This window comes from Buceros rhinoceros, unplaced genomic scaffold (genome assembly GCF_000710305.1).
Source record: "Buceros rhinoceros silvestris isolate BGI_N320 unplaced genomic scaffold, ASM71030v1 scaffold8562, whole genome shotgun sequence".
NCBI lineage: Eukaryota > Metazoa > Chordata > Aves > Bucerotiformes > Bucerotidae > Buceros > Buceros rhinoceros.
This window is the reverse complement of record NW_010399478.1, coordinates 38,479-51,599: the sequence shown is the minus strand read 5'-3', so window position 1 is coordinate 51,599 and position 13,121 is coordinate 38,479. Positions and strand designations below refer to the sequence as shown.

The following is a 13,121-nucleotide window of genomic DNA, read 5'->3' as shown; positions in this document are numbered from 1 at the left end:
ATTCCTGCTTCACGGGCAATTCCACTATTACAAAAGTAAAATACATTAAAAGAGCATGGGATGGAAATATACTGACTCCAAGTAACCTTCAGCTTTCATTTCAACTGCTTTTTAAATGAAGAAAAACCTCAATTTGTTTCAGATGTTATTTTGAGTAAATATTTAGTTAGCAGGCATGTCATTATACAGTAATAATGCAATACATTTAATAATTAAGTTGCACGTCAGCTTAAAATAAACAGGCATGGTAAAGTTGGTGAAGATGTTTGGAATCTGCAATAATAGATGTGATCTGTGTTACCTTTTAATTTCGATAGTTCTTTAAATTCACTGGGGCAAACAGTTTCAAGGAAATGTTTACAGGTTCTTTGGGTTTTGAAGGCCTGCACTGTGACTAGGACGTGCTTTATACTCAGCCAGCTCAGCCAAAGTTGTCGTTGGGGGTTTGCTGGTTCCAGTATCTCAGCTGGCCTGAGTTGCTGTGGTACCCCAGGAATGTCACCCCAGGTGACTTCTTGGATAGGTGAGTTTCAGTCCCTTCAGGCTTTTCCAGTGTAAAGTAAGATCTCTAAACCAGGATTTGGTCCTGGTTGCAAGCTTTAGAGCAAGAGGATACCTGCGATTTCCACGAGAATCGTTGCTGTGTGCGCAGGCTGCCGCGGTGCGTGCAGGCAAATCGCTGACATTCCAGCGCCGCCCCACGCAGAGCACATTGCAGAAATCCCCTCCTGGATGGGAAGGGGCCCTTTGTGGAAAATCATTCCTCACAGCTTACGCAATGTCTGAGGCTGCGCTCGCAACATCCCCCTTCCCCACCCCTGCCGCCCCGATCGGTGACGATAAGGTAGTCTGTCAGTTCTCTGTTGCTTTCCCAGAGCTGATGCAGATGATAAGACATTAAGGTAACGCTGTCTGTTGACTATTAGCTCTCATCTGATTTTTCTTCCCAGCCTTGTTTTCTCTACTCCTATTATCTGGCCATGCAGCAATTTTACTCGCAGCAAAGTAGACCTACACACGTGTTGCAGCTTTCTGGATCTGATTCTCAGCGAGTGTAACTCTCAGCCTTTTACAACACACCAATTCTTTCTGCTCTCGGGTTGTTTAACAGATTGTAAAAACCTTGCGCATTTTATTCTCACTACTTGGCGTTGCTCCTTGAGTGATGTACATGCAGGCATAAATCATTCTGTACACAGCTCAGATGGCTTTGGAGAAGTTCCCCTCAGTGCTCAGCTTTAATACTTTAAAAAATAAGATAATATACATGACTTCCTGAATTACTTAATGTTTTCCTTTTTCTGGTTTTCTATTAACCCAGTTTTCATTGTCTTTTCCCCAAAACACTAGGAATACCTATTAAATATGTTAGTAAAGTGATCATTGTTCTGTAATAAGTTACATATTAATTGCTGGGGTTTACTGGAACTATGTTGGCATTAGGGGAGGTTCTCTGAGATCACTGATGCTGGAAAGATAATTTCTCGTTAAAGAGGATAAGTGCAATTACAAGAACCTGCACTATGTATGCAGCAGGTTTTCTTTTCCATGTTATTAAAAGACACAAAGAGCTGCCAAGTCTTATGCAGTTTCACATGTTGCTTTTTAAAAAAATTAGGGATCATCCCCATCAGAAGAGGGATGCAAGAGAGAAGAGACATCTCATGAGAGCAGACACTGAGAAAGCAGCTTTTCTGCTTGCTAGGTTGTGCACGGGGATGGGGTACAGCAACCGGCAGGTACCTGGTGCATCGGTAACTGGGAATCTGGGGATATTGGTCCCACAGGTTATGTCTTTGCTGTCCCCTTTGTTAGCCTGTATCTGGCCACCTCTGGAGCACTGTGTCCCATTCTGGGTTCCCCAGTTCAAGAGAGATACAGTTGGTAAACTGTAGAAAAGAAATTATTGTGGTAAAAACCTAGCTGGTGTAGTAGACTGTAGGTGCCTAAGACACACAGCTGCTTGTTATAGCGTATTATTATATTTCCTGAAGCGCTGGAACAGGCTGCCCAGGGCAGTGGTGGAGTCCCCATCCCTGGAGGGGTTTAACAGCCGTGTGGCTGTGGTGCTGAGGGACAGGGTTTAGGGACCCTGGCAGTGCAGGGGGAACGGTTGGACTCGATGAGCTTAAAGGTCTCTTCCAACCAGACGATTCTGTGATTCCTGCCACCCCCAGCCTCACCCCACCAGGTACAACCATGTTCCGACCTCCTGATCCGTACAGCATAAGCGCGGTATTATCAGCCTGCGTTAGGTGGACAGCTCCTGGGTGTTCAGTCGTGGGGCCACGAATGCCCAGTTCTTCCCAGCTTCCTAGTTCCCAGAGCACAGATGGCAGGTGGAACTTAGCGTAAGAGGGATCAGGAACTCATGGAATAGATCCCTTGCGAGTTATCAGAGGAAAGGCATTAAAGACCTTCTAAGTACATAGTAATAAACTTAGTTTTAGAAATGATGAGTGTTTCATCTCTCATAACGCTTCATACTTTATTAGTTTCACTGTGATTTAGGTTATTATTTTGCTTTGTCTTTCCTTGGTCTTTGTTTTTCATGTAGCAACTGATCATTGTATGGCATCCACTATACTTGATTTGGTGTCACGCCTGGAAATCCAACGTGCTTTAGTGATTTAGATTAATGTGGCTTTCAACGCTCTTAATACTCCCAACTGAATGTTAAGGTTTATTATATTGAGCATCTTCATATTTTTCAGACTTTATACTTTAGATGGAAAACTCATTCAGAACGGGTCAGACTTGGAGAACGGGCAAATTTATGTTGCCGTGGGCAGAGAAAAGTTTAAGAAGTTGCCATATGGTGATCTGCTGTTTAGCAAATCTACAGTGAGGCGGCCCCAGGGGTAAGTTGTAGAGGGGTGTGATATTCTCTCAATCGAGTGTGTCGATTTGTTTACAACGCACCACCAGTAAAAGTACAAAATCATCATTCCGAGGAGGAGGGAGGGAGGGACGGATGGGTTAGTAGGGATGCAAAAATTTATTGTCAGCCTCTGAGAAAGTTAAGATAACAAAAACAAAAGAGAAAATGGAAATTTTAGAAGACTTTCACCTCACAAACATGCCATTGATTATGTATCACAAAATTAATGTCAGAGAAGGGATTATTTTGACTTGGCTTAATTTGTTTTTCTCCTGGGAATCAAACGTGTGCAGCTGAATGAGATTAGGTGCAGCTATGCCAGCCTAGATCTACTCTTCTTTAATAACATTTTGTGGTATATGTACTCCCTTAAGAATGCTTTATCTTTGGGTCTATTTTTTGTAGGCTGGAATTATCACAAAATAGGCTCCTAAACCAGGGGTCTGTAAGGAGAAACTTGGCCTTTTAGTATCTGTGGAAAACATGAAACTGGAGAGCTGTTTTACTGAAATAAACAGAAAGAAATGGCGATTTGTCCCACAAATTGGTGTAATGTGAAGGATTTGTCCTGTATTCTGCATATAAACAGATGTATTATTCAGGTTTTTTAGTGGGTGACAATGTGAATAACTTGAAAGTGGCTTGGGAAACAGTATTTACCACAAATGAATTTAAGGATAGAGAAAAGCGATGTCGATCAATTGATGTAAGCAGAGTTTTGTTGAAATAGCTGGAACTTTTCACTGTAACAGTTGTAAGGATCTTTCACACAGTAATTCACTGAAATCTGCTCTGCAAAGTCTCAGTAGATGGCTATACACAGTAGGGAAATGTAATGCATTTCTTTGACTATGCTTTTAAATATAGCCTAGTGATTGGAGATGAGTGGCTCTTAGCGGAAAGGCGCAGTGAGTGAAAGGGTGAACTCTGTTGCCGTAGCCAGCTTGGTGTTCCCTCAGGTGGTTTTAGATATGACATAGCGTCTATGGTAGTGACAGCGTATGCGATTCTAACTCGTGCCTTATCTCTGCAGTTCCAAAGCCTCTGTGCTACCTCCGATTGGGGCATCTCGGAAGTCTAAGGGCAGCGTAAGTATCAAGTGCCATAAGAAGTTTGTTTCTGATTTTGCTCAATTCCAGCAGATGGAAAGTCCCTGTCCTTTGGGGTTTCATGAAATCTGAAGAGAGGAATTCCACAGCCACCTGGTAGTATGCTTATTAAAGCCTGATGAACCTGTACCTATTTGCTGTGTCTGTTAGACAAAAGAAATCTCAGAAAAGATTACAGCAGTAATGGCTGCTTTATTTTTTATAACCACTTCCACGGCAAAGATAACTGCTGCCTTGAGGTCTTTCCCTTAAAGCTCAAATTATAGACCTAAAGGAAAGCCACAGAACCTTCTACAAAACATCTGGCAGAAGAAACGGTGTTTCTGCACGCTGAGTCCAAATACGGCCCTAGCGCAGCTTCCCGTCTGTGTTTTGTCCTTGCTAACCTTTAAATACAGAGCTTGAGCCTCCACTGCTTTGTGTGCTGGAGAGCTATTTGCCTGTGTACAAAGCAAGCCCGGTGTGGGTGTAGAACAGTGACAGACCGGAATGTAAGTGTCTGTCTGCCCCGAGTTTGTGCAAGTGCAGTTTACTGAAGAAGTACAAGACAGCGGAGAGTCAGACGCGCAGTCCGTGGTTAGAGTTGTGGTAGTTGGTCATGTCCATTCACTGTTTGCAAAATGGAAAACCCTGGAGCCGCTAAACAAATAAGCCATAAAATATGGAAGTCTCTGTTCCATCCGGTTCAAATTCAGAAGACAAAACCTCACCAAAGAACGTACTTCCAAGTGATGTTTGTTCTTACAGTGTGAGCTTTGCAATTCCAGCATTTGTAAAAATAACTCATTAACAGCTTCTTGCCTTTTCCACAATTACTTAACGACGTGTGCAGAAAATAATTGAATATTCCCTTTTTTCTATTGGGATTGTAACACACACTGATTACAAATGTCAAAACTCGAGGCAAGAATGTGTATTACTGCTCCTAAATATCTAACGCAACATTTGAACTGGTATAAATCATGCTATTATTTGCTTCAATTTGATGTCTACAGTCTGTTAGTATTATTGCACGGGAGGATGACAGTCTGCGGTTTGAGTCAGAAGAGACTGAAATATCGCCGTGCCCTTGTTTGTCTTTAGAGAGGAAGGATAAGTGGTAGATTTGGTGGTATTGGCAGGTAATGGAAGATTAGCTGGTACTGAAGGAAGATATTTTGAACAGGACTGATTTCTACTGATTATATGAAAACTATGTAATAACACGTGCAGGAGTTTTTAAAGAGATGCAGGGTTTTGTTCAGGGGTTATTTTTCTGGAAGATTTTGATTTTATCTAGTGTTACATTTTAACTTCAGCAGTGAGGTGAAACGGGCTGTCCATGACCATTGCAGGACGAAAGGCCTTCCTGGCAGGCCAGTTCTGAAGTGGCATGAACGGTTCTTGCAGCTGCTCTAAGCAAAACATGACGCAGAATCTGTTTGTATGGTGGGACTCAGCTGTCTGTGATGAGGTGAATGATTCCAGGCACTGGTAAGGTTTTCTGCCCTGATCTGCTTGAGCGTTTCATTGTTATGTGGAGTGTTTTGACAGAACTGGATTAGGAAGGACTGTGAAAGTAGGAGTCTGACCACCTCTCATCAGAGGCAACGATGAGGGTGTTTGCTTGATAAAGCCTTTATACAGCCCAGAATGATGTAAACAGCACCCAAAAGAGCAGCTGCAATACAGTTCAGGTTTTAACAATGTTGACTGTGAACAGAAATTAGACTGAAGAAAAACGTGTATAAATAAGAAAATGTCTGGCTAGGACTCTCAGGATCATACCTACATCAAAGCTGTAAAAATAAAGGGCCAAGATTCTGATTCTGTTTCTAGATACACCACAGAGCAAGCAGAGTTGCTGGCTGGTGCCCTTGGAGGTGACTCGGAGGTGATGTGTGGGCAATCCCCTTTCTTAGTGTCCACTTGGCAGACGGTTTCTGCCATGTGAAGGCTGTCGTCCTCCTCAGCTGTTCTTGATGCTTAGATTAATGCCCACGTCTCGTTTACAGAGGCAATGAATTATTCACAAGTTTATATCCTCTGGGTTTCCACACACATGCACAATGAGATATAGCCGTATATCATATGACATTCTTTCATCAAATAAAGCATTACGTCTGTATCATCGTCATGGCTTGGCTTCACGAGCGAAGATCTGGGAAGGGCTGTTCCCACGCTCGCTGCAAGCGATGAGTGCACCCTTCGGGGCTGCGCGGTGGGTTTTTTAGGTGAGGCGCAGCGTGTGTGGAACTGGCTCCACCCTTTACACCTGAGGTTCATCTGCCAGGGCCTGGCGAGCTTGGACGGTGACAGCGAAGTCCTCGGGTCGTAGGTTTGGTTAGAGTGTCCTTCTCTGAGATGATGGATGCCTTACAGGGCTAAACGAGCTCCATCTGCCCGGGTCTGCAGTCAGAGTTGTCCTTCTCCTAGGATGGCTGCCCGAAGGCTAGTGAGCCCATCCTGCCCGTGGACACACTGTGTCTGACCCTTCAGCTGAGACCTGTCTGGCCTGGGAGACCCCACCGGAGGCACATGCCACCACCAGCACAGCTCTCAACCTCACAAGGGCACACAAGCTCCTTCCCCACGGCAAGGGGGTGCCCGTGAAAGAGTCGCTGCTCTACCTCCGGACATCACAGACCCGGGCACGGGGCAGCTGGGGCCTGCTGAGAACGGGAGTCTTGGAGGGGACTTCTGTATAATAAATACGTTATTTTCTTCTGGGAGTTGTGAGGAGCGTGTGATGAGTTGGCTCATAGAGTAAGTTGATGAGATAGTTGCAGTTTTCTGGGTAGTTTGCATTTTCACTTAACCGTACTGATTGTAAATGAATATGCTGTTTTACCACCCAGTACCAATCCTGAGTGTTAAAAGGGTGAAATAATATTGAAATTGCAGAAAATAAACATTGTCATTTTCATCAGTGATAATTGCGTATGCTGCTTTTCAGGGAAATGATCGACAATCTAAATCTACTGTTGGATCCAGCGACCCAGGAGAAAACAGTTCCTCACCTCAGCTTCCCAAAGGGAAAGACAACAAAAGCCAGAATCCAGAGGATTCTGTGTCCAGACGACACGGTTCTAACAACTCTACAAAAGTGAAACAGACAGTAAGAGCAACAGCTTCCACAGGAGTCCTTCAGGTTAACGGTAGGTACCCAGACAAACTCTGTTGTAGCGTGGTGGCTTTTGATCCTCAGTTAAAACAGTGCGGTAGTGCAATAATATGCTTATATAGGTCTTGAATTGTCTGTTTACTCTGGCTAAGTGAACTTACAAAAATTCCTCCTGCTTAGGAAATGCACCTTGCATCATGGCCACGTTCTTGGCTTCACTGACATACCGCAGGAGGCTACAGGGTTTTAGTGTGTACCCTGGAAGTTAAACTACTTTATATTTTTCATAGCACCTGCCATTTTCTTCTCACTGCTCTTTAAGAGTCGATTGTTAAGTGTGCTATAACAATAAAGGGTTGTCATCCAACAACATGAATCATGAGCTGTAATTTTATTTTGAGTCAGGAGCAGCTTTGTAATTTGGGGTTTTAAAAGATCAATGAAATATAGTCTTTTGTAACATAATTGTCTTTTCAAGAATTAGCTTGTTGAATTTCAGGCTTATTCTAGTCTTGATTCAAATACCAGTCTGTCCTGTTGCTGGTAAGTGGAAACAGTTTTAGCCAGCTCTTTTTTGGTAGATTTTCTTTTCTTACTGAAGAATTACACTAGAACGAAAGTGTCTGGAAACGTTTGACCTTTGTAGCTCATGAAATGACTGAATATATTCTTCTCCTTGAAATCATGATGCTGTGTCCCCACTTTTTACAGGTTGAGTGGTGCATGCTAAGAACATATGAAGGAGAGACTAGCAGAGCTGTCCTCTCAGAGGGGACCTTGCAGGCTTGGCTTACCATTTGTAAAGGCTCAGAATCTTTATGTAAGAAGCAAAGAATACAGGGAAAGGCGTTTGCATTTAGGCTGTTGCACACCTTGGATATCTTAAATCGTTGCTACGTTTTCTATTTTTTTTAAACGGGTGCATTGGCTTCTGTTGCGAAGTGCTGGTATAGAATTCTTTAGAGCTCAAAATCCATGTGTTCTGATTTAGTCTCCTGCTCAGATCACTGAGCTGCTCTGGTGACTCGACTGGTCTCAGTCAGACCTCTTACATTAAGAACTGCCAAGCCACACAACTTTTTCTGACTGGTATAGTGCCATTATGGTGATTTTCTCTACGTTTCTGGCCTGAGGATTGTTGTAAGTAAAGTTTCTACAGGTGTTTCCTGGGAGCAAACAGACCCCTCTTGCCAACGTGAGAGAAAATAGTTCTTTGCCTTTGTCAGCCTTGCATTAGGTTACCAAAGGTTTCTGATTTTCTTTTTTCTTTCATTTCCCGGGGCGGGAGGAGTACTAGAAGCAGCAATAGTTTCTCTCCTTTCAGCAGGCAGTGACTAAGAGACAAATCTCACTTTGGTAGCTAGCAGACCAATATAGGGAGCTATTTACCTTTCCATGTGTAGCACTATTGCTGCTCCACCTGCTCACAGAAATGGTTGGAAATCCACGAAGTTCATTGAAGAAGTGACTGCTTGCATCTCACATCAGCTTTTCCAAGCTTTGTGAGTCTTGTGTAACTAGAAGCTGTTCAGTGCAGCTGTTTCTCTGGTTTGAGCTGAAGTAAATGCTGGGAGAAGCTCTCTGTTCTTTTTGTGCTCCTCTGTATCTCTGAGGACCTGTTAGCAGAAGTGGCATTGGGCAGTTGTGCTGTTCTGCAGACCTAGCTGGTCGTGCGGGCGGTTGCTGAGGGAGATGAAGTCTCTGGGTTAAATTCAGACAACAGTCTGGGATGAGAAATCCAGAGCCATGTAACGGTTTTCTGGTGCATGCAATCCCTGCTCTCAGTGGCTCGCTGGTCAAGAGGAGATGTGTACTAAGCCAATTAGAACTGTTTCCTTTGGCCAAGCAGAGAAACCAAACCACCCGCTGCTCCTGTGAGTCTTTATGCCCACTGCAGTGGCAACTGCAGATTCACGAATGTCTACAGACTTATCTTTCCCCAGTTAAATTCCCTAATGTTTCTCCAGCCAGATCAAGTGGAAAATATCCCAGGAGTCAGTCTCCTTAAGCTTCTCATCCCAAGGCAACTCTTCAAAGTGATTTTCAGCCCTGCTTGTGTTTTAACAGGGGATGCATCCTTATCATTACGTCATTCTAGTTCAGTATTAAATTCATTATTAAATGTATTCCTTTGCCATGTGATTGAAACTAAATTTAATGATATTTTATTTATTTATTGTCTCCTTCCATTTTTTTTCCCTAGTACTTCGCAGTAAGTATGACACAAATTTTTCTGTTGCCAAGAGCAAAATGACGGTGTCCCATTTCTGGCACGTTGCTTTACAAGCCCTTGGTAACAGCAGCTAATACTCTACACCCACCATTTCACATGAGGAATCATGAGCGTTGCTCTGAGTCTGTTAGCTCTTAGTGGAACACTTCTTTGCTATCGCATTTTTCTACATAAGTGGATTATCAGTGCATGGGAAACATCTGAAGGATGCGTGGAGCACTACAGAGAGATCCCTCTTGTTCCTTTTCTTTCCCTGCAGTTACTTTGGCTGGAAATCTGTGAGGAAGTGCTCCAGGTCCTTTAAAATCCAGAGATGTTTGTCTGGTTTGGAGTTTTCCCCTCGCTGGAAGAGGCAGAGCTGTGCTTGCTGCCATGTCATGGTAGCCAAGCGATACACCCGAGCCGCGTTCTGGAGTGGATGTGTCTCATCATAAGAGAGGGTAGCTCAGCCTCTGTGCCCAGTTTATTCTTTGACTCGTCTGAGGTCTGACAGACTGGCAGAGGTACACAGCCTTTGGACAGCAGCTGATGCTGTTGGTGAAACACCTGACATTTCTTTTGACCCACTGAGGCAAGTGGCATGTGTCACCATTTAAAGAGACATAGAAAAGTCTTTCTGGAAGTGGGTAGTGTTTGAGGCGCAGCGTTGGAGAGGAGGCCGAGCAGGAAGACTGATAATAGCTGTTACTGCTGCTACCACAGGAAACAGGCAAGGCATTCACATCAAATGATTTGTTTTTTCATTATCTGAAGAGTCTACATGGAGTGCAGTTTCTTTCTGAAGCCTGGTGAATTGGGTACCTTACGCATATAGTGGCAAAGTCTAAAAATTCACAATGTTTAATCCAGCAGTGACTGGATACAAGAACTTTTTAATGTGCTGCTGTGACGATTGTGGCACAAAAATACAGGAAATTGTTTCATACTGAAATAATTAATGTGGCAGAAAAAAATCATCTATTTCATCATTAACATTAAGCAATAAAATACACCTATAAGATCGTTAGTGGTACCTAACACCGCTCAATGACTTTGAAATTGAGTGCTTCAGCGTGCTTAGCATACATTTTCCTACGATGCAATAATGCCTTTGAGAGAGAGAGGAAACGTCAAGGTTTATAGCTGCAATTGTTTAAACTTACCCTTACTTTTGAGACTCTCTGGAGATGGCATTTCTTCTCTAATTATTTTTCTTTTGTATTATTGATGTGGTAGTTTTACAGCTGGAGCTATTCTTGAGCAATCTACTAACGGGAGGTTGTGTGTTACTCAGATAACAGCTCTTCTAGGTTTTATGCATGCAGGCAGGTGTTTTATTTGTTTTCTGTAGAATCCTGTGAATGTAAAGGAGGAGTTAACACATCACGCCGTGTTCGGTAACCCAAAGTCTGTCACTGTATGTTCCTTCTCATTGTTCTTTCCCATGTAAATGAACAGCAGGCTTCCCTCTGGAGACTCAGAAGCTCTTGGAAAAAACATCTCCACATGGGATGTGAAGGATTCTAAAATTGCTCTCGCCCTTCTTTGCCCATATTCATCTGCTTGTGAGAGCCTGCAGCACCTGCAGGCAGAATTTGGGGGAGAAGCACAGCTCTCATAAAAACGGAACAAAGCTCTTTTCACTCCAGTCTGACCCTGCTTGGGGAGCTCCGCTGTAGTCAGGACTTAGGTAGCCTGTAGTGGAGTAGTTCAAAGAAAATATGTTCTACTGACCCCACAGGATCATCTTCTATGCAGCTGTGGGCTCCTGAGCATTTTTTCTTGAGGTCATACCTCAAGATGGAGCGTGCCTGAAGCACAGGCCACGCTGTAGGAGCAGTGAGCTGCTAGTGTGGATTGCGGCAACTTCAGTATCCTCCTGCCTAGCCAACCCTCCATGTCAAACACTGCCCTTGACAGAAAGCCAGTTGGACTATAAAAATACAAGGTTGCAGAGCTCAGCGTGACACCCTATTTCTGTCCTTTGTTATTTGAAGGAACTGAACTGCTGTGTGATTTGTGATGATGTTAAACTTACTGCCAAAGGCGTGTTATTTTGTGACTTGGGAGCCTGTTTTGCTATCAAGTGTGTTTCTTTACTTCTCATTAGCTGAATATTTTTCACCCATGAGTCTATGTAAGTTAAATAGAGCACAGGAGCTGGATCGAGTATTTCCACCAAATTATCTATCTGCAGGTAGGAGGTGGAAGTTCTTAGCTGCTTGATGTCCATTTTGGAACAGAGGTAGGCAGCAGAGTAGTCTTCTTCAAAAACTTTCCTTTGAGAGCCTCATGAGTCAAATCACCTGTGTGAGCCCAGTGAATACAACTCTGTCAGTGGGGAATCTGAGAAACAAGTGGATGTGTTGAGGGAAGTAACACAGGACCTTCCTGTGTTCCAGTTTATGCCCATTGCTCCTTGTCCTGTCACTGGGCACTACTGAGAAGAGTCTGGCCCCATCCTCTTGACACCCACCCTTTCGATACTGATCACTGTTGATCAGATCCCCCGTTGGCCTTCTCTCCTCCAGGCTGAACAGTCCCAGGTCTCTCAGCCTTTCCTTGTCAGAGAGATGCTCCAGGCCCCTTGAGCTAATAGCCAGACCCTAGAGTGTCAGGAGATTTCAGCCGTGCTGAAGTCAGGGGAGGTAACTGTCACAAACCGTGACAAACCACGAACCCAGGACAGTAACGTTCCCTGCTCTCCCCCACCTACCCGTCCAGTCATGCCACCATCGAAGGCTATCAGATTGGCTAGGCATGATGTCAGGTGTATTGGATGTATCGCATATCTTCCTGCCTTGAATTATGACCTTTCCAGTTTCATTTTAGAGTAAGAACTCTTTCTCTGAAATGGAGATGTGTTTTTGATGGTGAGCTAGAAGCCAGCTCCAGGACGAGTGATAGTGGTTGCTCTCGAGTACTTCTTTGCTCAGTACAGCTCCATTGTGAACTTTGAAGGCTTATTGCAGTTCCTCAGTTGGCCTTGCAGTTTTATTCCAAAAAATGCCTTCAACTTCAAAGGCTTTGCAGATTTGGATTGGATAAGGGAAGCATTTATTGCCATCTTTACGATTTTAATTTTTTTTTTCCTCAGGGACAGTGAAAAAGACCCTTGGCATTTTAGCTGACTGCATTTGGCTGTCAGTGGTGTGGGTTTAATTTATTTTAATCTGAAATCAATGAACTGCACAGTGAGTTTACACATGCACATTTTGGAGTGTACGGAAATAGCTAGAAAGAAAAATACTCATAGTAGAAAATGTATCCCATATTCTTTGCTGTCCTTTTCCCTGACAATTTAGCAGTTATGTGGAATCTTCTCATCTGAGTGCCAGACTCTTTGAAAGCGGTTGTTTCCTGGGACTTAACGTCTGAAGAATTATGCTTATAGCGTATTTAAAGCTTAACCTAATCTTCCAGCAGAGTTTAGTTGGGAATGTATTTGCTTTAAATGTTTTTGGTTTGTTTTTTTTTTAATACACTGAGAATTTCACCGTTCATATTACATGTCATAATCCTCTCAAATCAGGATGACTAAAGAATTTCTTACTGTTGAAAGCTCTTTGTGCAAGATTTAAATTCGCCACTTCTTAAAGCAAATCCTGTAGACGCTGAGCTGGTGCTTTGGTTTTTGTAACCTGTAGGACATGCTGTTAATGTCATGGTTGGACTCTCACTGCGCTGGTAGAAACCTAAGTCATATTTAATTATATGTAACAGTAATTGCAACCGGAAATGTGGGGTTTAGCACATGTAGTTATCAGCATCTTGGTTTATGAACTTGCCAAAGAGGGTAAACCTGGACTTCTGAAT

At 43.3% G+C, this 13,121-nt stretch overlaps 1 protein-coding gene across 1 annotated transcript in view; it reads left to right on the top strand.

The window, feature by feature from the left end:
• DCDC2 (doublecortin domain containing 2) overlaps positions 1-13,121 on the top strand; it is a gene marked incomplete at its 5' end in the record, with an annotated part of 51,302 nt that overhangs the window by 18,513 nt on the left and 19,668 nt on the right. Inside the window, 3 exons of the mRNA XM_010131488.1 lie at positions 2,715-2,861; positions 3,915-3,969; positions 6,926-7,127. Coding sequence (XP_010129790.1) covers positions 2,715-2,861; positions 3,915-3,969; positions 6,926-7,127 — 404 coding nt within the window. The remainder of the gene's footprint in view (positions 1-2,714; positions 2,862-3,914; positions 3,970-6,925; positions 7,128-13,121) is intronic.